The sequence below is a fragment of the Notolepis coatsorum genome (assembly GCF_963971535.1).
Source record: "Notolepis coatsorum genome assembly, chromosome: 5".
In the NCBI taxonomy this organism is placed as follows: Eukaryota; Metazoa; Chordata; class Actinopteri; order Aulopiformes; family Paralepididae; genus Notolepis; species Notolepis coatsorum.
Window position 1 is genome coordinate 126536830 of NC_140169.1, and position 26749 is coordinate 126563578.

General features: G+C 38.7%; 1 protein-coding gene across 2 annotated transcripts in view; it reads left to right on the forward strand.

Moving 5' to 3' along the window:
- rngtt (RNA guanylyltransferase and 5'-phosphatase) overlaps positions 1-26749 on the forward strand; it is a 348813-nt gene that overhangs the window by 256230 nt on the left and 65834 nt on the right. For both annotated transcript variants that reach the window (XM_084314923.1, XM_084314924.1), the window contains exon 13: positions 13620-13720. In XM_084314923.1, the coding sequence (XP_084171049.1) occupies positions 13620-13720 (101 nt within the window). The remainder of the gene's footprint in view (positions 1-13619; positions 13721-26749) is intronic.

Genomic DNA, 26749 nt, shown 5'->3' on the forward strand with positions numbered 1-26749 from the left:
AGTCTGACTCCGTCTATGTGAGAGGGTACTCAGGCCAGAAGTGGATTCCCGCAACACTCACAGAGAGGACCGGTCCAGTGTCTTGGAGGGTGACACAAAAGGACGGCAAGTTGGTGAGACGTCATCAGGATCAGATGCGTCCATGTTATGATCAAAACACCACGCCAGCAAGTCTACCGGAGGAGAGCTTTTCACCACAAGAAGCAGTCCATCCAGGGTCAGAGACTCCTGCACCCGAGGCAGTCGTGTTGAGGCCTCCGGAACCTCCTGCACCCGAGGCAGTCGTGCTGAGGCCTCCGGAACCGGGTCCAGAAATAGGACGTCGTTATCCAGGTAGAGTTAGGCAGGCACCCACTTATTTTAATGCAGGGGCAGAATAATCCCCTTGGGTGTCTGGAGGAGGGGCAGTCTACCCCCTACCTTGTAGCTGAGATTAAGCTTAAAAAATGTATACCAATGATATTTCAAGACTATGGGGGAAGGGATTGTTATAATGTGGGTTCATGGGGTTACGTCAGTGAGACCTTCACCTGCAGTGTCCTATGAGACACACCTACTTAGGTAGTATAATGAGTAACAGCTGTGTGTTGCACTGGACCTGTATTGCTTTTGATAGCGTGAAATAAACATCACAAAAGAACATTTGGACTGGACCTTTACATTATTACAACAACCATCTTAACTATTGATGCTCGGGCCTGTAATGAGTTTTTTTTTATTTTGACCACCTGTCGAAGTCATTTGTGATCCTATCTAGCAATCGGGAATAATTATACTTCACCGTTTGGCATATAGTGGGGAATATTTCAACTCCAAGACATCTAAAGTGTTCTACCATGGGTATATTTGCTGGGAGGATGGTAGCCTTTGCAGTCACATTAAGTGGAAGGAAGGCCGATTTTGTCCAGTTTATCTTAAATCCAGATAGATTGCCAAAATCATCTATTACTTTGAGAAGATGAGGTAGGGAGGTGGTAGGGTTTTGCATGAACAATATTACATCGTCCGCATATAAGCTAATGTGTTGCTGTGTTCCCTTAATTGAGATCGGCGCTATGGACTGGGATTGTCTTATGTACTGTGCCAAAGGCTTTAGGGATAGAGCAAATAGTCCGGGACTAAGAGGACAACCCTGTCTAGACGAGCACGACACAGGAAAGTGTGGGGAGCAGAATTTACCTGTTAAAATCATGGCCGATGGATCTGTATATAGTACTTTGATCATATTAATGAACCCCTCTCCTAACCCCATCCTTCTAAGTACTGCCCATAAATAAGACCATTCCAACCTGTCAAAGGCCTTCATCGCATCCAAGGATAATACAGCTGTAGGAGGCGCGGCATCCTTGCTGGAATCTATCACATGCAGTAACCGTCTAATATTATCCGTGATCAGGCGGCCTCTTATGAAGCCTGTCTGATCAGGGTGAACTAAAGATGGCATATGTTTTTGAAGTCGGATGGCTAGTACCTTAGCGTACAGCTTGAGATCGGTTCCGAGGAGGCTTAAGGGTCTATAACTACCGCATTCGGTGGGGTTTTTATCTTTTTTAAGTAGGATAGATATGAGTGCCATATTGACATCCCTGGAAAAGTTCCCCTCTTTGACTGAGTATAAAATCATATCAAGTAATAAGGGTCCAATTACATCCCAACATGAGAGGTACAGTTTGGGTGGAATGCCATCCCAGCCAGGGGCCTTACCACTTTGCAATTCAGATATAGCCTCCCTAAGTTCCTCTAGTGCAGGGGTAGGCAACCCTAGGCACGCGTGCCTGCATAGGCACGCGGGGCATTTGCATAGGCACAGGGAGCAGCAGTAAAACAAATATATATATACAATTTTTTTTTTTTTTTTTTTTTTTTATTAAATATTATAGTGAAATATTTTGCACTGTTGTCGCATTTATCTTGTTGAAATCCTCCCACAGGTTCTTTTTACTACCACATATTTAATTGAGACCCTTTATTTGTTTATTATTTCAATTTAGCTGGAAATGCATTGCTACATCATTCAGTAACATTTGCAGATCCTTATAACAAAAACATTATTACGGTCACCGTTGTGACCAGTGGGATTAATCAACAAATTGTATTATTTATTTTTCTATTTCATTGAACATTGCACATGTTAAAAGCAATTTTTTTTACTCAAAATGTGAGTATTACCAAGTCAACTTGTGTTCTTAAAACAATGACAATAAACATAGTTTTATTAGGTTGAAATAATGTGGCTGTGTACTTATTTTTCTGTTAACTTATTATGGATTGAAAACTGAAAACCTTAATGCACAGTAACTGAACTCAATATTTTGAAGTTCTGGTAACTTATTATTATTGTTTTTTTTACAGTGTAGTCTTGCGATCAATCAAAACTTATTTACACGATATACCTCACATTCACCCTCCATTCACATCCTGGTGTTCTCCTGGTGTTCTCCATTAGGCCTGTAGGTGGAGCTATGACAGCACACGTACAGTACACACACCGATGGTGTGTGATGTGTCCAAAAATGAATGGGCAAATGTGAGTGAAATGGTCGCACTGTATGCAACTGTTTGTCTGCATTGCATCCCCCCCCCCCCCCCCAACTCAGATTTAGGGTTGATACAACCATCATAATAATATTGTTAATAATAACAATAATGATGTAATGATGTAAAAATTATCATTAAAAATACCTGGTTATGAGAAAAAAAATTACGATGCATGGAATATTGTTGAGGCAGACTAGTTACAACTATATTTCAAACAGGCACTCCATGTCAAAAAGGTTGCTGACCCCTGCTCTAGTGTAATAGGTGCATCTAACCGTTTAGCGTCTTCCTCTGAAAGTTTAGGTAAGTTAATTTGATCAAGAAATGTATCCAGTTTATTATGATCGAAGATCACTTCTGACTTGTACAGGTTGGAGTAAAACGTACGAAAAGTCTTGTTGATTTTTTTGGGGTCTGTAATAACAATTCCCTGGTCCTTAACACTTTCAGTGCCACCAGGGGGCGCACGACTTAGTGCTTGAATGCCACCATCGGCGCCAATGTTAACGTTAATATCGCCTAATCTATGTTTTAAATTATGGCTATGTGTCTAATCTGCCCGTCGCTTATCAAAGAATCATTTTCCAGTCAGTGTTGTCAAGGCAGATTGGTTTTTTATCGCTTCATTTCTTTTTGAGAGCATTTTTAAAAGCAATCGTTTTCAGGTGAAAACAGCCCATTCTGTGATAATCGCCTTTTACTGGAATATTCCAGAACGTTGATATTTGTCGGCCTATTTATGAATTGTTTTCAAATAAACGCTAGATGATCAATAGTATACGTGCACGCACGCACGTTCGAGCCGCGCGCTGATAATAGCTGATTTCATTTCCTCATGGATTTTACAGTGAAACAGATAGAGCACATATCACAAAAAAGCTTATCTCCTCGAAAACGAGTCTGATTATCCTAACACTGATAACATAGATTCCTTACCTGACATCAGATGGTATCCAAATGGTATATTCCTATTCCTGATCACCATTCGAAAAAATCGATAAGTGTATTGTATAGATCTAACGTGTATACAGTAGAACTCATGATCCGCGGGGCTCAGAGGATCCAGAATGAACTCTGGTAACCCCGGTTGCATCAGTGGACTGGAATAATTTTTTTTCCATCCATTTTCATTGAGTCCATTCTAAAAGGGTGATTTACCATCTGGGAGACGATAGGGGGCGCTTTTTTCACATCTGATCGCCGGCGGCCCTTGGGTAGGCTAGGGTAGGCTCGCGTGATGCAATATGATTTCAGATCGCTAAACAAAATATATAATAATAATTCCGAGAAATCTCGTGAGTGGCTTTCAACGTAACTATCGTAAACACGAGATTAGTAGTGTTAATGGCAGGGATATCAGCAAATTGTTCACTGGATCGTATCTTCATAGCTAGTAGGTGACTAGGTTTAGAACCATGAAAGTAATAATGTTGTCTTGTTCTGCGTATTTGAAATTCAGATTATTAGTTAATTAATTGAGTTAATCTCCTTTTTCAACACTTTAATTTGAGACTCCAGTTGACACGAGTAGTTGCGTTGTAAAGAGGAGAACAATTTGGATTGACGTTTCTTGCGGAGGTTGGAGGCAAAGACCGTAGTGTTATCCTTGATAAAACCCTTTACCGATCTCCATAACGTTCTGGGGTCTTGTACCGAACACGCATTAATCTGCAGGAATTCACTGAGTTTATTTTTGAATTGTAGGTTGAATTCATTGTTTTTCAACAGTGTCGCGTTAAAGCGCAATCTTGGGGCTCGCGATGTCATTCTACTGAATGAGCCCTTTAGCAGTAAATAGTTGTGATCTTGACAGTGCAATGGGCCCCAATTCATCGTCAAAGCTATCAAATAGTCTAGGGGATGCAAAAACATAATCTATTCTAGAAAATGTCCTGTGTCTTGCTGAGAAAAAGGAGTACTCTCGCGCCATTGGATTGAGCGATCGCCACAAATCATTTACTCCTGTATCCTTGGACCAAGCCTGTAGTGCTGTAGAGGCCTGTTTCTGGTCATAGGATGTGGTGAGACTAGATTTATCAATCGAGGGATTCCAGATGGCATTAAAATCCGCACCAATTATAAATGAATACCCAGGGAGATCTAACATCGCTCTAGTGAGTGAAGCGTAGAAGTTAGCGTCGTAAAGATTAGGGGCGTAAGCCGCTACCAAAGCAATTTTCCTGTTACAGTAATCTATTTTAGCAATAGTTACTCGGCCATCTGCATCAGACCATACGTCCAACAATTTAATATTCAACTTCCGTTTCACTACTATAGCTACACCACGGGATTTAGTGCCAAAAGAGGAGTAGCTTATGTTTTGATATATTTTATCCGCCAGCTTTACATTGTCAGCCAATAAAAGGTGCGTTTCACTTAAAAGAGCCACATCAACCTGTTGTCTTTTCATCCATGTAAGCACACTTTTGCGTTTATGTTGTATATTAAGACCCCCTGTATTCCAAATCAAGATATTTAAATTAGCCATAGTCTAAACAGGTTGCAGTATTCCTGTGTGTAATTCGTCTGGAGTAGCAATTCATAATAGATATATATCCAACTGTTAAGGTCCTGTTGAGATCCGGGCTTGAGCATAAAAACAAACATATAAAATAAACAGACATAATCCCCTATTCCCACCCCCCTCCCACCCTTTAAAATACACAACCAGTATCCCCATATCGAGCAAATCAACCATAACTCCCTTATGCAAATTGCCATAGGGTCTAAAACTATCAAATCTACCATTAGTAGATTATTCTCAGTGGCTTGGCCACTCTCCTGTTAAATAAAAAAGGAGATCAAAAATAAAAGATGCCCCAAAGAGTAGAGTACATTCACTTAAACATTATAAGAACTTGGCTAAGTTTAAACACACAGTAGAAATAGAAAGGAAAGGCAATGGAGCTAAATAAAAGATGCCTCAAAGAGTAGAGTACATTCACTTAAACCTTATAAGAACTTGGCTAAGTTTAAACACACAGAAGAAATAGAAAGGAAAGGCAATGGAGCTATTGCAAAGGAAAAGAAGGAGGTTTAAATGTGTGTATGCAGTACGTCCACCAGGCCAGGGGTGGGCGATATTCCGCTGTGAAGACTGTTTCCTCCGAAAGTGACCTATGCCGTGTGTATATATCTATGCACAGAACGCATGTTAAAGTTCCAGAATATTCCATTTCATTTTAATAAAAGTGCCATTAGTCCATTGTATCAGAAGAGGGCGCTATGCAGCAGCTCGTCTGATATTCTAGCATCTTCTGTAATGTTCCATTATGTCTGGCCGAAGCCTCCAATATGTCAACAACAGAAACGTGCCCGAATTGTCAATAGATCTCGAAGTCCAATACAAACATGTACACACACAGGGAAAACATCAAAATAATAATAAAAAAGAACCTCCGGAGGTTGTCCAGTCATGTCCCAACACTATGACTTGCATAAAAATCATAGATCATTAAACAGAGCTAACGTTAATCTCCCCAGCCTTAGTGGACGTTCAATAGTTTATCAAAACAATTAAACCGGACCAAACCCCCCTTATATCAGATGTACCGAACCATTAAAATTAAGTATCTAGACGATATCCAGCGTCACATAGTTAACCTATTTATGAATCAAGGTTATCAAAATTTATATGACGCCGTTTGGTGTTTAAGCCATAATGAAGTGTTCAGCAAAAACAGTATACTATAGCCTATTTAGACGAGGTGTCCTCCTGGTTCTTCAAGAAGGTTTTAGCGTCATCAGGCGAGGAGAAATGCTCCCTCACTCTGTCTTTGTTGACGATGGACAGCCTCGCAGGGTACCGTAGGGTTGGTCTGAAACCTTGCCTGTAGAGTAGGGACATCACGGTCTTGTAACAGGACCGTTGTTCCACAACTTCGGGGCAGTAATCTTCATAGAAATAGACTGTTTGCCCTCTGTATGCCAGTTTACCATTCTTCTTCCGTGCCTCTTGAATAATTATTTATTTTATTCCAATTTGACGTAAGCTAGCAATAACTACTCTAGGTTTGGAGTTGTTTAGAGCACCAATTCTGTAACATTGATCCACTTCAGGTGTTGTAGAGAGGGTCTCCGGTCCCAGAATTGCAACCAACACTTCTGCAAACGAGACATTGGGTTGTTCGCAGCTCACAGATTCATCCAGACCTACTATGCGAATATTAGGTCTGCGGAATCGGTATTCGAGGTCGATTTATATCTTAGCCATTAGCTTATCGTTGGTTCCTTCTATATCCTCGCATTTATCAGTGCAAGTACTCAAGCCGGTTTCCACTACGTCTAGACGTTCGGTCTGTGCACCAACCGTTTCCCATAGCTTCCCGATTTTGGATTCGATAGATTCTTTGATAGCGGCAACTTGGTTGGTTAGAGAGCATAAACCTTCCGTTAAGGTCTTCTCCATTATTTTTATGGTGCCTTCGAGCTTAAGATGGGAATCCGTGAGCTTGATCTGAGATTGCGTTAGCCCTTCTATTAGCCTAGCAAGGTAATCCGTATCGGTTGAACCGTCATCTCTCCTTGGCTCGCTTGATTTCTTCTGTGGCATCGTGGTTCTTTCAGTCAATGGAAACCTAAGGTGATATATACATACAGGTTTAACCGAATTGGGGGTATAAAAAGAGGCTTTTAAAGGCAAAATATAAATAACGGGAGCGGCAGCTTTACACACTGTGACTACTACATACTCGACCCGGAACCGGAAGTCGTTCAAAGCCATTTCTGAAAACGTTTACGGTCGATTTAAGTGTATGTAAAGGTGCTGTAAAAGTGGTATTTCTTTGTTCAAATAAGTGCTAAATAGCTCTACACTGTCAGCCATCACTGATGGTTGATTAGCTTCTGCAGAGCAGTACAACTGAGAAGGTTTAGTTAGGGTTTAAGCAAGCAAACACAACACATTGGAGGGTATCTCATTTCCGTTCTATGCACTGACCACAGACATGTGGTCAAGTGTTAATTTGCAGCACTATACTGTATGTCCATCACGGCCCACTTTATCGATCTTTTGTCAAGCTAGCAACATGATTGGATGATACTATAATTTATTGTTGTTTTTGTTAAAGCAATATCATCAGTAGGGGAATTTCAATATAACCCAAATGTCACACAGTCTTTCATTGCTAGCCTAGCAGTTGTGTTTTTCACCTTTGAACTGAAGAAATTCCTTCAGTGTTATAAACCATCTCACCGGAAATTGTTGGAGGTTTCTACATTGTACATTCTACATTGTATCTAGTACCTACCTACCCACATTTTCATAAGAATAGTAGTCTACACAGCCATGTCATGGTGTTCTTCTCTCCAGCTGCCTGCGTTGAATAGCCATTGTGAAGAGCGCTGGTTTCAAAGGCCTGTGAAGGTCTCCTACCCACAGAGCTCCATCTGGTACAGAGGAGGAGGACACACTGTACCTAACTGCAAAGTCAGCCTTTTCACTTGAAAAAGTTGATGGAAAAGTTAGCCGCTCTTCACTCTGCCAGAAATGTGTCTATTCAATTTAAGGTGATGTTTTTGCACAGAATGGGGACGATTACATTTACATTTACATTTAGTCATTTAGCTGACGCTTTTATCCAAAGCGACTTACATGTTCTGTACGACAAGCCATCAGGAAGGGCACAACTCTATCAGCTGAGCAACAATGTTCATCAGTGTTGAGTGCTACAGTGTAGGTTAGTTTATTATGACAAGTACATGACAGTAAGGTTCGTTTTTTTTTTTTCTTTTTTTTTTTTATTCAGATAATGGTTTAATTCAGATAAATAACGATTAGTATTACTTAGGTCAGTTTAGCTGGCAACCTTGAACCGGCAGGAAAACAGGCTGCTCTCAGAAGAAAAAGCTGTGGGGCGCTGTGGTGTGGATGCTGGAAATTTGCTCAGTTTATGGTGATTAATATGTCACACTTCAAAATAAGAAAAAAAGGAAAGGGGCGAGCTCCCGTAGCTCACCGCGTATCTCGGCGCTATTTCGGCGTCGGGGACAACCGTGCTCGTCACGGATCTGGGGTACACGAGTTCGACTCCCGGACTCGCCGTATTTTCTCAGAGTGTCTTCCCCTGATCTATATCCCATTCAACCTGTTTCTGTCGGTCATGCTTGACCAGAAAAAAAAAAGCGATAAACGCTAAAAAATGAAGTAAAAAAAAAAAAAAAGGAAAGGGTCTACACTGGTTTGGTTTATTAATATTGGGCCTTAATCATTTTAGTTCTCTATTTTCATTATTTTCTTTAGATGGCTGTGGTATTTTTGTACAGTTCCGTTCTGCCCCCTTCACTGTTCTCCTGCCACTTCTTATTGAGGGCATTCGCTGTATTTGCTCAGTCTAATTTAGTATTTCTAAATTCTAAGTATTTTCTAGGTTTTTTTACCTACATCGTGGTCAGGAGGTAACATCTGAGCCAAAATGGGGAGAGATTTATCCGAGGTTTCAGAAGCCCAATCACGCTTATCAGCCACATTTATTTATAACCTGTGCTGAAGGCTCTGCATAAAACTGGATTTGACAAGCTTGCTAGCTTCTCTAGCACAAAACCACAAGCCTCTCTTAGATCATTGTGAATTGCATCGGACAACACACCATGGCAACAATTATATCTAAATGATTTTTTTGACTACGATCTTGCGGCACTGAATGTTATTGCCATAAAACAGAACGCAGTTAGTTTATCTACATTTCTGTGAACGTCTAGCAAAAAACGGTGTTGCAATCTGATGAAAAATGGTGGAGAAATTTACATTATAAAAAAGTGTACTTACAGTACATTTCATTCACGGTTCGTGAATCGCACACGTGATACTAAATCCAGATTGAACTCTGCCATTGGAAAGGGCCCGATCCATAGATGTGCGACTTGGCCATAATAAGGTCATTTATAGGCCTGATATTCTATATTCTATAATCATATTTCAAATTGCATGTGTCCGGATGGCAGGTCTGGTCCATTTTAGCATGGTGTTATTCACAGTCAAAGATAAAAGAAATTTTTTGTAAAAATTTTATTGATATTCTCATTTGGTTCATTACAATGTACTCAAGCCTAGTAACAGACACAGTATTTCTGACACTGGGAATACATTCCCTGAGATCCATAGATGTCCCTAGAATCAGATACCAAGAACATGCAAATGGACCATAAAAAAAAAATAAAAAAGGGCTGTAAATGTTTATTCTATGTTCTTATGGAATGAATAAGATTAAATGTTATTTAATTTTTTATTATAAAAAATGTATTCTTTAATTAATTTTGCATACATTTTCATAACGCGATAATTAGCTGTATAATTAATTCATCTAATTAACGCGATAAACTGACAGCCCTAATAATTTGTGACATAAACGATCACTTCCTATCACGCTCTTACTCCCTACTTGACCTAGATTGTTCAATTCATACATGACATAAGTAATATGCATAATATGCAAGCAAAATATTTTAAAACCATGATGGATTTATATCTCATAAGTAATTAATAAATTAGTACATATCGGATATGATTGGTTATAAATGGGGAAAGGGGTGTGTGTGTGCCAAATATTGCTCTGTCTCAGCTATTATTGGCAGCTTAGCCACGTGGAGAAGGAGGTGCTATGTGTACCCTTAAGTGTTCAGTGCTGCTTGGCCCCGATACATTTGATTCCCTGTTTATGTAATTTGTGGAACCAAATAAAGTATTAAAATGTGTGTGGGTGTGAATGTGGGTGTGTGTGTGAGTGAGGGTGTGTGTGTGCACCCTTGTATGTGTGTGTGTGTGTGTGTGTAAGCATTGGAGAAGATTTCATACCAAGAGACATGTGCTTACTTTTATTCAGCATTTTATTTGTTAATAGAATTGTCTTAAACCTATAGAATATTGTTTGTGTGTTTTTGTAGGAGTACTCTGTATCACCCAATAATGAAAACATTTAGGACGTTTAGAGTTGGTATCGACAGTGGGGGGAAATGCCATCAATGCATCTCTATTTATTATTCTTGATTTCACAAGAAATATACAAATATCTTGGCAGAAAAGCTTAAGCACTCTTGAGTGTGGCACTAATAAAGCCAGGATTAAGGGTTTGATTCCCACTGGCTAGTGGCTACCGTCCATACTGAAAAGTGTATGGAGTCAATTCCATTGTAAAGTGCGTTGTTGAGTGTAGTACTAGAAAAGTGCTATAGAAATGCAGCCATTCAAGTGATCGACATGGTTTAGTGGGAATATTGATACGAGGAGGTTTAGAAATCCCCCCCCTCTAGGGGTGGGTGTGGAAGGCTCTTATGGGATATGGTGGGAGGGTAAGCAGGGCCTCTTGAAGGGTGTATCTTGTATCTTATGGATGAAAGGAATGATAGTGGGGGCTTGAGAGAGAATGTAGGCTTGTCATGGGTTGGGTGTAAAAGGAAACGAGGTCAGCAAAAGGCAGCGAGCAGATGTATTTTCTTTTTATTTCCTATTCTTTTTCTGTGAGGCTGTACTTAATATAATGTTTCTCTTGTGTTTGTGAGCTGCCTGCAGTTACAGTACTTCTGTTTTTCCCACGGCCCAGAAAACTGCCACTGTGGACTACGTATGGCAAATTATGATCACTCGCTCACGGACGATCTGGATATATGATATGTCTTAACTAATTTAATTAATTTAACTAATTTGTATGTGTGTTTATGTGTGTATATATATATATATAATTCCACCATCTGTAGAATGTAGCCTTCTTGTCCATGACCTAGGGCAAGTTAACGAGCCTGGCCCTGGAGATGGAGCTACCTCAGCCCTAGTCATCTCTTTAATTTAATGATTATGGGATTTGTAAAAGTGGGCGATTCAGGGGGGCTGAATCCAGGCTCAGACTGGTCGATTTTAACAGTATTGCTGCGCTTGTTTTCTACCCATGACGATTTAAAGTTGCTTTGTCGGGGAGACAATGGGAATTCATGCTTCCTACTGCTCTTTTATCCATGCATTGTTTTCACTCAGTATTTAGAAAATGCCACTTGTGACAGGGTGGGGGTCGGAGAGACATGACGGCAAGAAGCCCAAGTCTGGTCATGTTCTGTGGCACATCGGAGGTTCTCCGGAGTAATCCTGCTGCTTTCCACATAGTCCCTTGGAGCGGAGTCCTGTTACTGGGCAACCTGACAGAGACACCATTGGCTCATCTAGTCCTAATGTTCCTTCCCACTGACTAGCTTAATGCTCTCCTGAATGTCACATTATGCATACAGTACATGCAAATGCTAAGAAACAGAAACACTTAGCACTGCATATTTCTACTCTATAAAGAGGGTGCACAATTTAATTTCCATCACATCCGATCATTGTGCATATTTCTCATTCACTAATTGGATTTTCCAGAGTTGATTTACTTGTCATCAACATTCCTTGTTGTTCCTCACGATTAACCCTAATTCTAAAAGACCCCCCACCCCCCCTTCTTTTTGTCTACAGCCTGGGACTTACTTTGTCTTATCATTCACATTTACTGTGGCTACAAAAAGGTTGTAGCAAGCCCTGGTGGTTCTTAATTTGTATGTAAATGCTTGTAGGTAGCTCTATTGAAGAGTTCTGTATATTTACATACAAAGTAATTTTATACTGTATTCCAGCAGCAGCTTGTGTTTTCACCCCACTGGCCTTTGTCGAGACTCTTCATAAACACAATGTGAACTTGCAATAATTAGTTAGGACGAGTTTTGACTTAACCCTCAGAATCCAGGGCAGTTTGTTATAGAGCTAGGATGCGGGGTGACCTCCTCTAGTGGAAGTTGTAGAGCTAGGAGGTGGGGTGACCTCCTCTAGTGGAAGTTATAGAGCTAGGAGGTGGGGTGACCTCCTCTAGTGGAAGTTATAGAGCTTGGAGGTGGGGTGACCTCCTCTAGTGGAAGTTGTAGAGCTAGGAGGTGGGGTGACCTCCTCTAGTGGAAGTTGTAGAGCTAGGAGGTGGGGTGACCTCCTCTAGTGAAAGTTGTAGAGCTAGGAGGTGGGGTGACCTCCTCTAGTGGAAGTTATAGAGCTAGGAGGTGGGGTGACCTCCTCTAGTGGAAGTTGTAGAGCTAGGAGGTGGGGTGACCTCCTCTAGTGGAAGTTATAGAGCTAGGAGGTGGGGTGACCTCCTCTAGTGGAAGTTATAGAGCTAGGAGGTGGGGTGACCTCCTCTAGTGGAAGTTATAGAGCTAGGAGGTGGGGTGACCTCCTCTAGTGGAAGTTGTAGAGCTAGGAGGTGGGGTGACCTCCTCTAGTGGAAGTTATAGAGCTAGGAGGTGGGGTGACCTCCTCTAGTGGAAGTTATAGAGCTAGGAGGTGGGGTGACCTCCTCTAGTGGAAGTTGTAGAGCTAGGAGGTGGGGTGACCTCCTCTAGTGGAAGTTATAGAGCTAGGAGGTGGGGTGACCTCCTCTAGTGGAAGTTATAGAGCTAGGAGGTGGGGTGACCTCCTCTAGTGGAAGTTATAGAGCTAGGAGGTGGGGTGACCTCCTCTAGTGGAAGTTATAGAGCTAGGAGGTGGGGTGACCTCCTCTAGTGGAAGTTATAGAGCTAGGAGGTGGGGTGACCTCCTCTAGTGGAAGTTGTAGAGCTAGGAGGTGGGGTGACCTCCTCTAGTGGAAGTTATAGAGCTAGGAGGTGGGGTGACCTCCTCTAGTGGAAGTTGTAGAGCTAGGAGGTGGGGTGACCTCCTCTAGTGGAAGTTGTAGAGCTAGGAGGTGGGGTGACCTCCTCTAGTGGAAGTTATAGAGCTAGGAGGTGGGGTGACCTCCTCTAGTGGAAGTTATAGAGCTAGGAGGTGGGGTGACCTCCTCTAGTGGAAGTTGTAGAGCTAGGAGGTGGGGTGACCTCCTCTAGTGGAAGTTATAGAGCTAGGAGGTGGGGTGACCTCCTCTAGTGGAAGTTGTAGAGCTAGGAGGTGGGGTGACCTCCTCTAGTGGAAGTTGTGTATACAGTGTTATGGATTGACATAAACGAATAACAACGCTATAACTCACACCACATATTAGCCCCGTTTCATGACTTTATCCCTCAACATCTTCTAACATACAGTGTCTCGTATTTGGACATTTTCTTATTGCCTATCTACCCCCTCCCTCCTTCCCCTGCAGAAATACCAAACGGGGAGATGTGATGACATCCTGAAGTGGAAGCCCCCAAGTCAAAACTCTGTAGACTTCCGCCTGAAGATCACCAAGGTCGGAGGCGAAGGGTGAGTCACTGTTGCCGGGGAAACAGGGCCGGACTGGGGAAATAATTCATACCGGGAGATATAGCGCGAAATATAGCCCCAATCAGGCCACTTTTTAAGCGGGGGGTCTGGGGGTCCCCCACCAGGACATTTTTTGTTACAAAGACTTATTTTCCTGCATTCTGGTGAATTTTAGTGCATGTGAATCACAAACTAATGAGCCAACAATTGCTTAGTACAATGTACTGTTATGGACCTCAAATAAAACTGTTGTGGCACTAGCAATGCTACTCTCTCCACCTTCAAAAAGAAAAAAGCAAGAGCACAACATATTTTTCTATTTACTATTATAATTAGGGATGCTCGATATTGGCTTTTTTACCGATACCGATATTCCGATATTGTCCAACTCTTAATTTCGATACCGATACCGATACCGATATATGCAGGGTTTCCCCCCAAAAAAACTGAATAATTTCAGGTAATTAATAATTTCACTGGATGCATTCAAAAGGCTTTCTAAATGTAAGCATTATCTGTGCAAAATATGATAATTAAAAAAGTAAAAATTAACATTACATATCTCTTGTTGTTGAATTAAACCAACATGCATACTTTTGACAATAAATAAAATAAGAATTGGTTCTTTTTTTTTTATAACTTTCTTTTTATTGTTTTTCACAACAAGCAAACAATCACAAACAACAAGACATAACAAAAACACAATCCCGGGCTGCATTATTAGTGTCACTTTACAAAAATATACTTTTCACATGCTGAGTTCTCAATTCTCTTACTTTCCCTATAGGTATGGCGAATATTCTTTACAACTATACATCAATACATTCAAGTTCAAGTTCAAGTTCTTTAATAGTTGTCATACAGAAGTACAGAATACTTTCATACAAAATGCTTCTTACTGTTACGCTCCAGAGACTGTGCTAGACAAGATAGTATCAAATAACATAATAACATAATATAGCATGAATTTAGAAGAAGAAAATGAGATCACAGTTGTTCGGTATAGACATATGTACAATGTTCTGAGTTACCATATAATATACAATACACAACTATGCAGTGTACTAATGTACAGTACTATCTAGTGCAAAGCAGAAATGGGATGAGGTACAATTTTAGGTACAATTTACAGTAAGGTGTACGAGTTGTAGTGCAATCCTTCATCCATAAATATAAAGTGTGGGGAGTGGGTGCTACAGTGTGTTTGTTTAAAGTGGGTGTGTGCTATAAAGTGTGTGTAGTGGGTGCTACAGTGTGTTTGTTTAAAGTGAGTGTGTGCGTGTGGATGTGTGTGCTATGTGTGTTTGGTGGTTGTTGTTGTGTAGTGTTCATTCATTGTTCGTTTAGCAGCCTGATGGCCTGGGGATAGAAGCTACTTCTGAGTCTTTCTGTGCTCGCCTTGAGACTCCTGTATCGCTTGCCTGACGGCAGCAGTTCAAAGAGGCAGTTGTTCGGGTGGCTCGAGTCCTTAATAATTCTCTTAGCCTTCCCCTTGCAACGCTTGTAGTAAATGTTCTGGAGGGTGGGGAGCCCCCCTCCGATTGTGCGTTCGGCTGAACGTGTCACTCTTTGTAGTCTGCTTTGGTCTTTTGCAGTGCTATTCCCAAACCAGGAGGTGATGTTGCCGGTCAAGATGCTCTCTATTGTACATGAGTAGAAGTTCTTAAGGATCTTCTGGCTGACTTGGAACTTCCTTAGGCGCCTGAGGAAGTAGAGGCGTTGTCGTGCCTTCTTCACCACACTGTTAATGTGTATGGTCCATTTCAAGTCCTCGGATATGTGGGCTCCGAGGTACTTGAAGCTGTTGACTCTCTCAACCGGTGCCCCGTCGATGCTGAGGGGGCTGTAGTCCTTGACCCCCGACCTCCTGAAGTCCACAATCATCTCCTTTGTTTTGCTGACGTTCAGGGAGAGGCTGTTTTCCTGGCACCATCCCGCCAGGACCTTGACCTCTTCCAGGTAGGCCCTCTCGTCGTTGGCAGAGATCAGGCCCACCACCACTGTGTCGTCAGCAAATTTGACGATTGTATTGCTACTCCGCTGAGCCACACAGTCGTGTGTGTACAGGGAGTAGAGGAGGGGACTCAGAACACAGCCCTGGGGGGCCCCTATGTTGAGGGTGATGGATGAGGAGGTGCAGTTGCCTGCTCTCACCACCTGGGGTCTGCCAGTCAGGAAGTCCAAGACCCACTGGCAGAGGTCATAGCCCAAGCCCAGGTCCCTGAGCTTGGCTATGAGTATGGAGGGGACTATGGTATTGAATGCCGAGCTGTAGTCGATGAATAGCATTCTCACATAGTTCCCCTGCCTCTTGTCCAGGTGTGATGCTGCTGTGTGCAGCACATGGGATATGGCGTCCTCCGTGGACCTGTTGGGGCGGTATGCAAATTGCAGGGGGTCCATGTTGATGGGGAGGGAGGAGCAGATGTAGCCCTTTACTAGCTTCTCAAAGCACTTCATGGCTATGGAGGTGAGAGCTACAGGGCGGTAGTCGTTGAGGCAAGCAGGCTTGGATTTTTTGGGTACAGGGATAATAGTGGACTTCTTCAGGCAGGTGGGGATGACAGCCTGTTCTAAGGACAGGTTAAATATGTCAGTGAATACTGGGGCCAGTTGGTCGGCACAGACTTTTAGGACGCGGCCGGGGATGCCGTCCGGACCTGCTGCCTTCCTGATATTCACTTTTTTAAAGGTCCGCCTCACCTCATGCTCTGTTACCCTGAACACTGCGCCTCCATCAGCAGCCGACCCCCCCCCCCCCATTGCCGAGGCTTGTGAGCTGGTGTTGTTATTACCAGCATCAAACCTCGCATAGAAGGTATTGAGGTCGTTTGCTAAGGAGATGTCACTGTTCAGTTTGAGGGAGGCGCCTTTGTAGTCTGTCATCGTTTTGAGCCCCTGCCACATAGCTCTAGAGTCAGCTTGTTCAAACTGGAGTTCAATTTTATCCCTGTAGCGTCGTTTGGCCTCTGTCACTGTCCTCCTTACGTTGTGTTGCGCCACCTTGTGGTCGTTCATGTTGCCTGCCACTAGGCCGTCATTGTATGCTTTGGTGCGCTCTCTCAGAGCTTCACGGACGGATTTGTCTACCCAGGGTTTTTGATTTGGGTAAACTTTCATTTTGGTAGTGGGGATTGTTTCTTTCACCCTAGTACAGACATAGTCCAGCACTGTCTCCGTGTAGGCATTAATGTTATCTGTGTCGCGGAATACAATCCAGTCTGTGTTGTGAAACACTGACACTAGTGTATCCTCTGACGTCACATCCCATTTCTGCACCTCTCGCGAGACTACGGGAGTACTTTTAATTCTTTGTCTGTACTTTGGTGTAAGGAAAATGGATGCGTGATCTGACTTGCCAAAGCCACTATCAGAATGAGCCTTGTAGCCACCTTTAAATTGCGTGTAACAGTGATCTAGGATGTTACCGCCTCTGGTGTTGCAAGTCACATGCTGGTAGAAATCAGGCAATACCTTTCTCAGATTGGCGCTATTGAAATCTCCCAGTACTAAAATGGCGGCGTTAACGTTCGTCGCTTGTATATTGTTTACCTCGTCGTGAAGTCTGGAGAGCGCGGCGTTGTTGTTGGCTTGCGGTGGAATATACACTCCGACCAGGATGATCGCCGTTAACTCCCTCGGGAGGAAGAAAGGACGACACTTGATGGTTATATATTCCAGTTCTGGGGAGCAGTGATTGGATAATTCCTTCACATTCGTTGGATCACTCCAATTTTTGTTAAACATGAAGGCAATACCTCCACCACGTTGTTTACCGGACTCTGATTGTGTCCGATCCTTCCTATGGATAAAGAAATGATCCGCTGGTTGAATCGCGTGATCTGGAACCTCCGGCGTGAGACTGCGGTCAAGTGAGCCGTCTTTTGCTTTTGCGTGGTCAAGTGAGCCGCTCTTGTTTTTCGAGTGCGCGATTAGTTCCAGGTTTACGGTAATGCATTAAAACAAAAGCCTGGGACGCTGTTGTAATGAACCGACGTGACTTTTGAACACAGTCTCACAAGTAGATCTTACAGAAATACTTAATATGACATTGAATGCGCATCGAATCAATAGGACGTTTAGTCTAATCAATAGGACGTTTCGTATGTGCAGTATTATTGAACATCGAATCAATAGGACGCGCAGTATATTCGATCACTAAACTAAAGCTACAGACAATTCCACAGAGGAACACTTCCGGTGAGGATTTCAAAGTAAAGGATGGCATGTGGTTCATTTCTATTATTTCATAAGTAGTTTATTACACTGCCATGTTTGTACTTAATACTTCTCAAGACTACTTGCACAAATAATATTAACTACTTTTACTGTGTACTTTGAGTAATTTGAGTTTCAAAGTCCTTTTTATAGAACAATGAGTATTTTCGACTAACTTTGATGTGGGATAAAAAAAGATTTTCCCATAAGCACTTTATGAAACTGCCATGGTTGTACTTAGTACCTCTTAGACTACTTGTACAAATTATATGAAATATTTTTACTGTGTACTTTTTGAGTAATTTGAGTTTCAAAGTCCTCAGAATCAGCATTTTCGACTAACTTTGATGTGGTATAAAAAAAGATTTTCCCATAAGCACCTTATGAAACTGCCATGGTTGTACTTAGTACCTCTTAGACTACTTGTACAAATTATATGAAATATTTTTACTGTGTACTTTTTGAGTAATTTGAGTTTCAAAGTCCTCAGAATCAGCATTTTCGACTAACTTTGATGTGGTATAAAAAAAGATTTTCCCATAAGCACCTTATGAAACTGCCATGGTTGTACTTAGTACCTCTTAGACTACTTGTACAAATTATATGAAATATTTTTACTGTGTACTTTTTGAGTAATTTGAGTTTCAAAGTCCTCAGAATCAGCATTTTCGACTAACTTTGATGTGGTATAAAAAAAGATTTCCCCATAAGCACCTTATGAAACTGCCATGGTTGTACTTAGTACCTCTTAGACTACTTGTACAAATTATATGAAATATTTTTACTGTGTACTTTTTGAGTAATTTCAGTTTCAAAGTCCTCAGAATCAGCATTTTCGACTAACTTTGATGTTGGATAAAAACAATTCTTCCCATAAGCACCTTATGAAACTGCCATGGTTGTACTTAGTACCTCTTAGACTACTTGTACAAATTATATGAAATATTTTTACTGTGTACTTTTTGAGTAATTTGAGTTTCAAAGTCCTCAGAATCAGCATTTTCGACTAACTTTGATGTGGTATAAAAAAAGATTTTCCCATAAGCACCTTATGAAACTGCCATGGTTGTACTTAGTACCTCTTAGACTACTTGTACAAATTATATGAAATATTTTTACTGTGTACTTTTTGAGTAATTTGAGTTTCAAAGTCCTCAGAATCAGCATTTTCGACTAACTTTGATGTGGTATAAAAAAGATTTTCCCATAAGCACCTTATGAAACTGCCATGGTTGTACTTAGTACCTCTTAGACTACTTGTACAAATTATATGAAATATTTTTACTGTGTACTTTTTGAGTAATTTGAGTTTCAAAGTCCTCAGAATCAGCATTTTCGACTAACTTTGATGTTGGATAAAAACAATTCTTCCCATAAGCACCTTATGAAACTGCCATGGTTGTACTTAGTACCTCTTAGACTACTTGTACAAATTATATGAAATATTTTTACTGTGTACTTTTTGAGTAATTTCAGTTTCAAAGTCCTCAGAATCAGCATTTTCGACTAACTTTGATGTGGTATAAAAAAAGATTTTCCCATAAGCACCTTATGAAACTGCCATGGTTGTACTTAGTACCTCTTAGACTACTTGTACAAATTATATGAAATATTTTTACTGTGTACTTTTTGAGTAATTTGAGTTTCAAAGTCCTCAGAATCAGCATTTTCGACTAACTTTGATGTGGTATAAAAAAAGATTTTCCCATAAGCACCTTATGAAACTGCCATGGTTGTACTTAGTACCTCTTAGACTACTTGTACAAATTATATGAAATATTTTTACTGTGTACTTTTTGAGTAATTTGAGTTTCAAAGTCCTCAGAATCAGCATTTTCGACTAACTTTGATGTGGTATAAAAAAGATTTTCCCATAAGCACCTTATGAAACTGCCATGGTTGTACTTAGTACCTCTTAGACTACTTGTACAAATTATATGAAATATTTTTACTGTGTACTTTTTGAGTAATTTGAGTTTCAAAGTCCTCAGAATCAGCATTTTCGACTAACTTTGATGTTGGATAAAAACAATTCTTCCCATAAGCACCTTATGAAACTGCCATGGTTGTACTTAGTACCTCTTAGACTACTTGTACAAATTATATGAAATATTTTTACTGTGTACTTTTTGAGTAATTTCAGTTTCAAAGTCCTCAGAATCAGCATTTTCGACTAACTTTGATGTGGTATAAAAAAAGATTTTCCCATAAGCACCTTATGAAACTGCCATGGTTGTACTTAGTACCTCTTAGACTACTTGTACAAATTATATGAAATATTTTTACTGTGTACTTTTTGAGTAATTTGAGTTTCAAAGTCCTCAGAATCAGCATTTTTGACTAACTTTGATGTGGTATAAAAAAAGATTTTCCCATAAGCACCTTATGAAACTGCCATGGTTGTACTTAGTACCTCTTAGACTACTTGTACAAATTATATGAAATATTTTTACTGTGTACTTTTTGAGTAATTTCAGTTTCAAAGTCCTCAGAATCAGCATTTTCGACTAACTTTGATGTTGGATAAAAACAATTCTTCCCATAAGCACCTTATGAAACTGCCATGGTTGTACTTAGTACCTCTTAGACTACTTGTACAAATTATATGAAATATTTTTACTGTGTACTTTTTGAGTAATTTGAGTTTCAAAGTCCTCAGAATCAGCATTTTCGACTAACTTTGATGTGGTATAAAAAAAGATTTTCCCATAAGCACCTTATGAAACTGCCATGGTTGTACTTAGTACCTCTTAGACTACTTGTACAAATTATATGAAATATTTTTACTGTGTACTTTTTGAGTAATTTGAGTTTCAAAGTCCTCAGAATCAGCATTTTCTACTAACTTTGATGTGGTATAAAAAAAGATTTTCCCATAAGCACCTTATGAAACTGCCATGGTTGTACTTAGTACCTCTTAGACTACTTGTACAAATTATATGAAATATTTTTACTGTGTACCTTTTGAGTAATTTCAGTTTCAAAGTCCTCAGAATCAGCATTTTCGACTAACTTTGATGTTGGATAAAAACAATTCTTCCCATAAGCACCTTATGAAACTGCCATGGTTGTACTTAGTACCTCTTAGACTACTTGTACAAATTATATGAAATATTTTTACTGTGTACTTTTTGAGTAATTTGAGTTTCAATGTCCTCAGAATCAGCATTTTCGACTAACTTTGATGTTGGATAAAAACAATTCTTCCCATAAGCACCTTATGAAACTGCCATGGTTGTACTTAGTACCTCTTAGACTACTTGTACAAATTATATGAAATATTTTTACTGTGTACTTTTTGAGTAATTTGAGTTTCAAAGTCCTCAGAATCACCATTTTCGACTAACTTTGATGTGGTATAAAAAAAGATTTTCCCATAAGCACCTTATGAAACTGCCATGGTTGTACTTAGTACCTCTTAGACTACTTGTACAAATTATATGAAATATTTTTACTGTGTACTTTTTGAGTAATTTGAGTTTCAAAGTCCTCAGAATCAGCATTTTCGACTAACTTTGATGTAGTATAAAAAAAGATTTTCCCATAAGCACCTTATGAAACTGCCATGGTTGTACTTAGTACCTCTTAGACTACTTGTACAAATTATATGAAATATTTTTACTGTGTACTTTTTGAGTAATTTCAGTTTCAAAGTCCTCAGAATCAGCATTTTCGACTAACTTTGATGTTGGATAAAAACAATTCTTCCCATAAGCACCTTATGAAACTGCCATGGTTGTACTTAGTACCTCTTAGACTACTTGTACAAATTATATGAAATATTTTTACTGTGTACTTTTTGAGTAATTTCAGTTTCAAAGTCCTCAGAATCAGCATTTTCGACTAACTTTGATGTTGGATAAAAACAATTCTTCCCATAAGCACCTTATGAAACTGCCATGGTTGTACTTAGTACCTCTTAGACTACTTGTACAAATTATATGAAATATTTTTACTGTGTACTTTTTGAGTAATTTCAGTTTCAAAGTCCTCAGAATCAGCATTTTCGACTAACTTTGATGTTGGATAAAAACAATTCTTCCCATAAGCACCTTATGAAACTGCCATGGTTGTACTTAGTACCTCTTAGACTACTTGTACAAATTATATGAAATATTTTTACTGTGTACTTTTTGAGTAATTTGAGTTTCAAAGTCCTCAGAATCACCATTTTCGACTAACTTTGATGTGGTATAAAAAAAGATTTTCCCATAAGCACCTTATGAAACTGCCATGGTTGTACTTAGTACCTCTTAGACTACTTGTACAAATTATATGAAATATTTTTACTGTGTACTTTTTGAGTAATTTGAGTTTCAAAGTCCTCAGAATCAGCATTTTCGACTAACTTTGATGTGGTATAAAAAAAGATTTTCCCATAAGCACCTTATGAAACTGCCATGGTTGTACTTAGTACCTCTTAGACTACTTGTACAAATTATATGAAATATTTTTACTGTGTACTTTTTGAGTAATTTCAGTTTCAAAGTCCTCAGAATCAGCATTTTCGACTAACTTTGATGTTGGATAAAAACAATTCTTCCCATAAGCACCTTATGAAACTGCCATGGTTGTACTTAGTACCTCTTAGACTACTTGTACAAATTATATGAAATATTTTTACTGTGTACTTTTTGAGTAATTTGAGTTTCAATGTCCTCAGAATCAGCATTTTCGACTAACTTTGATGTTGGATAAAAACAATTCTTCCCATAAGCACCTTATGAAACTGCCATGGTTGTACTTAGTACCTCTTAGACTACTTGTACAAATTATATGAAATATTTTTACTGTGTACTTTTTGAGTAATTTGAGTTTCAAAGTCCTCAGAATCACCATTTTCGACTAACTTTGATGTGGTATAAAAAAAGATTTTCCCATAAGCACCTTATGAAACTGCCATGGTTGTACTTAGTACCTCTTAGACTACTTGTACAAATTATATGAAATATTTTTACTGTGTACTTTTGAGTAATTTGAGTTTCAAAGTCCTCAGAATCAGCATTTTCGACTAACTTTGATGTGGTATAAAAAAAGATTTTCCCATAAGCACCTTATGAAACTGCCATGGTTGTACTTAGTACCTCTTAGACTACTTGTACAAATTATATGAAATATTTTTACTGTGTACTTTTTGAGTAATTTCAGTTTCAAAGTCCTCAGAATCAGCATTTTCGACTAACTTTGATGTTGGATAAAAACAATTCTTCCCATAAGCACCTTATGAAACTGCCATGGTTGTACTTAGTACCTCTTAGACTACTTGTACAAATTATATGAAATATTTTTACTGTGTACTTTTTGAGTAATTTCAGTTTCAAAGTCCTCAGAATCAGCATTTTCGACTAACTTTGATGTGGGATAAAAAAAGATTTTCCCATAAGCACTTTATGAAACTGCCATGGTTGTACTTAGTACCTCTTAGACTACTTGTACAAATTATATGAAATATTTTTACTGTGTACTTTTTGAGTAATTTGAGTTTCAAAGTCCTCAGAATCAGCATTTTCGACTAACTTTGATGTGGTATAAAAAAAGATTTTCCCATAAGCACCTTATGAAACTGCCATGGTTGTACTTAGTACCTCTTAGACTACTTGTACAAATTATATGAAATATTTTTACTGTGTACTTTTTGAGTAATTTCAGTTTCAAAGTCCTCAGAATCAGCATTTTCGACTAACTTTGATGTTGGATAAAAACAATTCTTCCCATAAGCACCTTATGAAACTGCCATGGTTGTACTTAGTACCTCTTAGACTACTTGTACAATTATATGAAATATTTTTACTGTGTACTTTTTGAGTAATTTGAGTTTCAAAGTCCTCAGAATCAGCATTTTCGACTAACTTTGATGTGGTATAAAAAAAGATTTTCCCATAAGCACCTTATGAAACTGCCATGGTTGTACTTAGTACCTCTTAGACTACTTGTACAAATTATATGAAATATTTTTACTGTGTACTTTTTGAGTAATTCGAGTTTCAAAGTCCTCAGAATCAGCATTTTCGACTAACTTTGATGTGGTATAAAAAAAGATTTTCCCATAAGCACCTTATGAAACTGCCATGGTTGTACTTAGTACCTCTTAGACTACTTGTACAAATTATATGAAATATTTTTACTGTGTACTTTTTGAGTAATTTCAGTTTCAAAGTCCTCAGAATCAGCATTTTCGACTAATTTGATGTGGTATAAAAAAAGATTTCCCCATAAGCACCTTATGAAACTGCCATGGTTGTACTTAGTACCTCTTAGACTACTTGTACAAATTATATGAAATATTTTTACTGTGTACTTTTTGAGTAATTTCAGTTTCAAAGTCCTCAGAATCAGCATTTTCGACTAACTTTGATGTGGTATAAAAAAGATTTTCCCATAAGCACCTTATGAAACTGCCATGGTTGTACTTAGTACCTCTTAGACTACTTGTACAAATTATATGAAATATTTTTACTGTGTACTTTTTGAGTAATTTCAGTTTCAAAGTCCTCAGAATCAGCATTTTCGACTAACTTTGATGTTGGATAAAAACAATTCTTCCCATAAGCACCTTATGAAACTGCCATGGTTGTACTTAGTACCTCTTAGACTACTTGTACAAATTATATGAAATATTTTTACTGTGTACTTTTTGAGTAATTTCAGTTTCAAAGTCCTCAGAATCAGCATTTTCGACTAACTTTGATGTGGTATAAAAAAAGATTTTCCCATAAGCACCTTATGAAACTGCCATGGTTGTACTTAGTACCTCTTAGACTACTTGTACAAATTATATGAAATATTTTTACTGTGTACTTTTTGAGTAATTTGAGTTTCAAAGTCCTCAGAATCAGCATTTTTGACTAACTTTGATGTGGTATAAAAAAAGATTTTCCCATAAGCACCTTATGAAACTGCCATGGTTGTACTTAGTACCTCTTAGACTACTTGTACAAATTATATGAAATATTTTTACTGTGTACTTTTTGAGTAATTTCAGTTTCAAAGTCCTCAGAATCAGCATTTTCGACTAACTTTGATGTTGGATAAAAACAATTCTTCCCATAAGCACCTTATGAAACTGCCATGGTTGTACTTAGTACCTCTTAGACTACTTGTACAAATTATATGAAATATTTTTACTGTGTACTTTTTGAGTAATTTGAGTTTCAAAGTCCTCAGAATCAGCATTTTCGACTAACTTTGATGTGGTATAAAAAAAGATTTTCCCATAAGCACCTTATGAAACTGCCATGGTTGTACTTAGTACCTCTTAGACTACTTGTACAAATTATATGAAATATTTTTACTGTGTACTTTTTGAGTAATTTGAGTTTCAAAGTCCTCAGAATCAGCATTTTCTACTAACTTTGATGTGGTATAAAAAAAGATTTTCCCATAAGCACCTTATGAAACTGCCATGGTTGTACTTAGTACCTCTTAGACTACTTGTACAAATTATATGAAATATTTTTACTGTGTACTTTTTGAGTAATTTCAGTTTCAAAGTCCTCAGAATCAGCATTTTCGACTAACTTTGATGTTGGATAAAAACAATTCTTCCCATAAGCACCTTATGAAACTGCCATGGTTGTACTTAGTACCTCTTAGACTACTTGTACAAATTATATGAAATATTTTTACTGTGTACTTTTTGAGTAATTTCAGTTTCAAAGTCCTCAGAATCAGCATTTTCGACTAACTTTGATGTTGGATAAAAACAATTCTTCCCATAAGCACCTTATGAAACTGCCATGGTTGTACTTAGTACCTCTTAGACTACTTGTACAAATTATATGAAATATTTTTACTGTGTACTTTTTGAGTAATTTGAGTTTCAAAGTCCTCAGAATCACCATTTTCGACTAACTTTGATGTGGTATAAAAAAAGATTTTCCCATAAGCACCTTATGAAACTGCCATGGTTGTACTTAGTACCTCTTAGACTACTTGTACAAATTATATGAAATATTTTTACTGTGTACTTTTTGAGTAATTTCAGTTTCAAAGTCCTCAGAATCAGCATTTTCGACTAACTTTGATGTTGGATAAAAACAATTCTTCCCATAAGCACCTTATGAAACTGCCATGGTTGTACTTAGTACCTCTTAGACTACTTGTACAAATTATATGAAATATTTTTACTGTGTACTTTTTGAGTAATTTCAGTTTCAAAGTCCTCAGAATCAGCATTTTCGACTAACTTTGATGTTGGATAAAAACAATTCTTCCCATAAGCACCTTATGAAACTGCCATGGTTGTACTTAGTACCTCTTAGACTACTTGTACAAATTATATGAAATATTTTTACTGTGTACTTTTTGAGTAATTTGAGTTTCAAAGTCCTCAGAATCACCATTTTCGACTAACTTTGATGTGGTATAAAAAAAGATTTTCCCATAAGCACCTTATGAAACTGCCATGGTTGTACTTAGTACCTCTTAGACTACTTGTACAAATTATATGAAATATTTTTACTGTGTACTTTTTGAGTAATTTGAGTTTCAAAGTCCTCAGAATCAGCATTTTCGACTAACTTTGATGTGGTATAAAAAAAGATTTTCCCATAAGCACCTTATGAAACTGCCATGGTTGTACTTAGTACCTCTTAGACTACTTGTACAAATTATATGAAATATTTTTACTGTGTACTTTTTGAGTAATTTCAGTTTCAAAGTCCTCAGAATCAGCATTTTCGACTAACTTTGATGTTGGATAAAAACAATTCTTCCCATAAGCACCTTATGAAACTGCCATGGTTGTACTTAGTACCTCTTAGACTACTTGTACAAATTATATGAAATATTTTTACTGTGTACTTTTTGAGT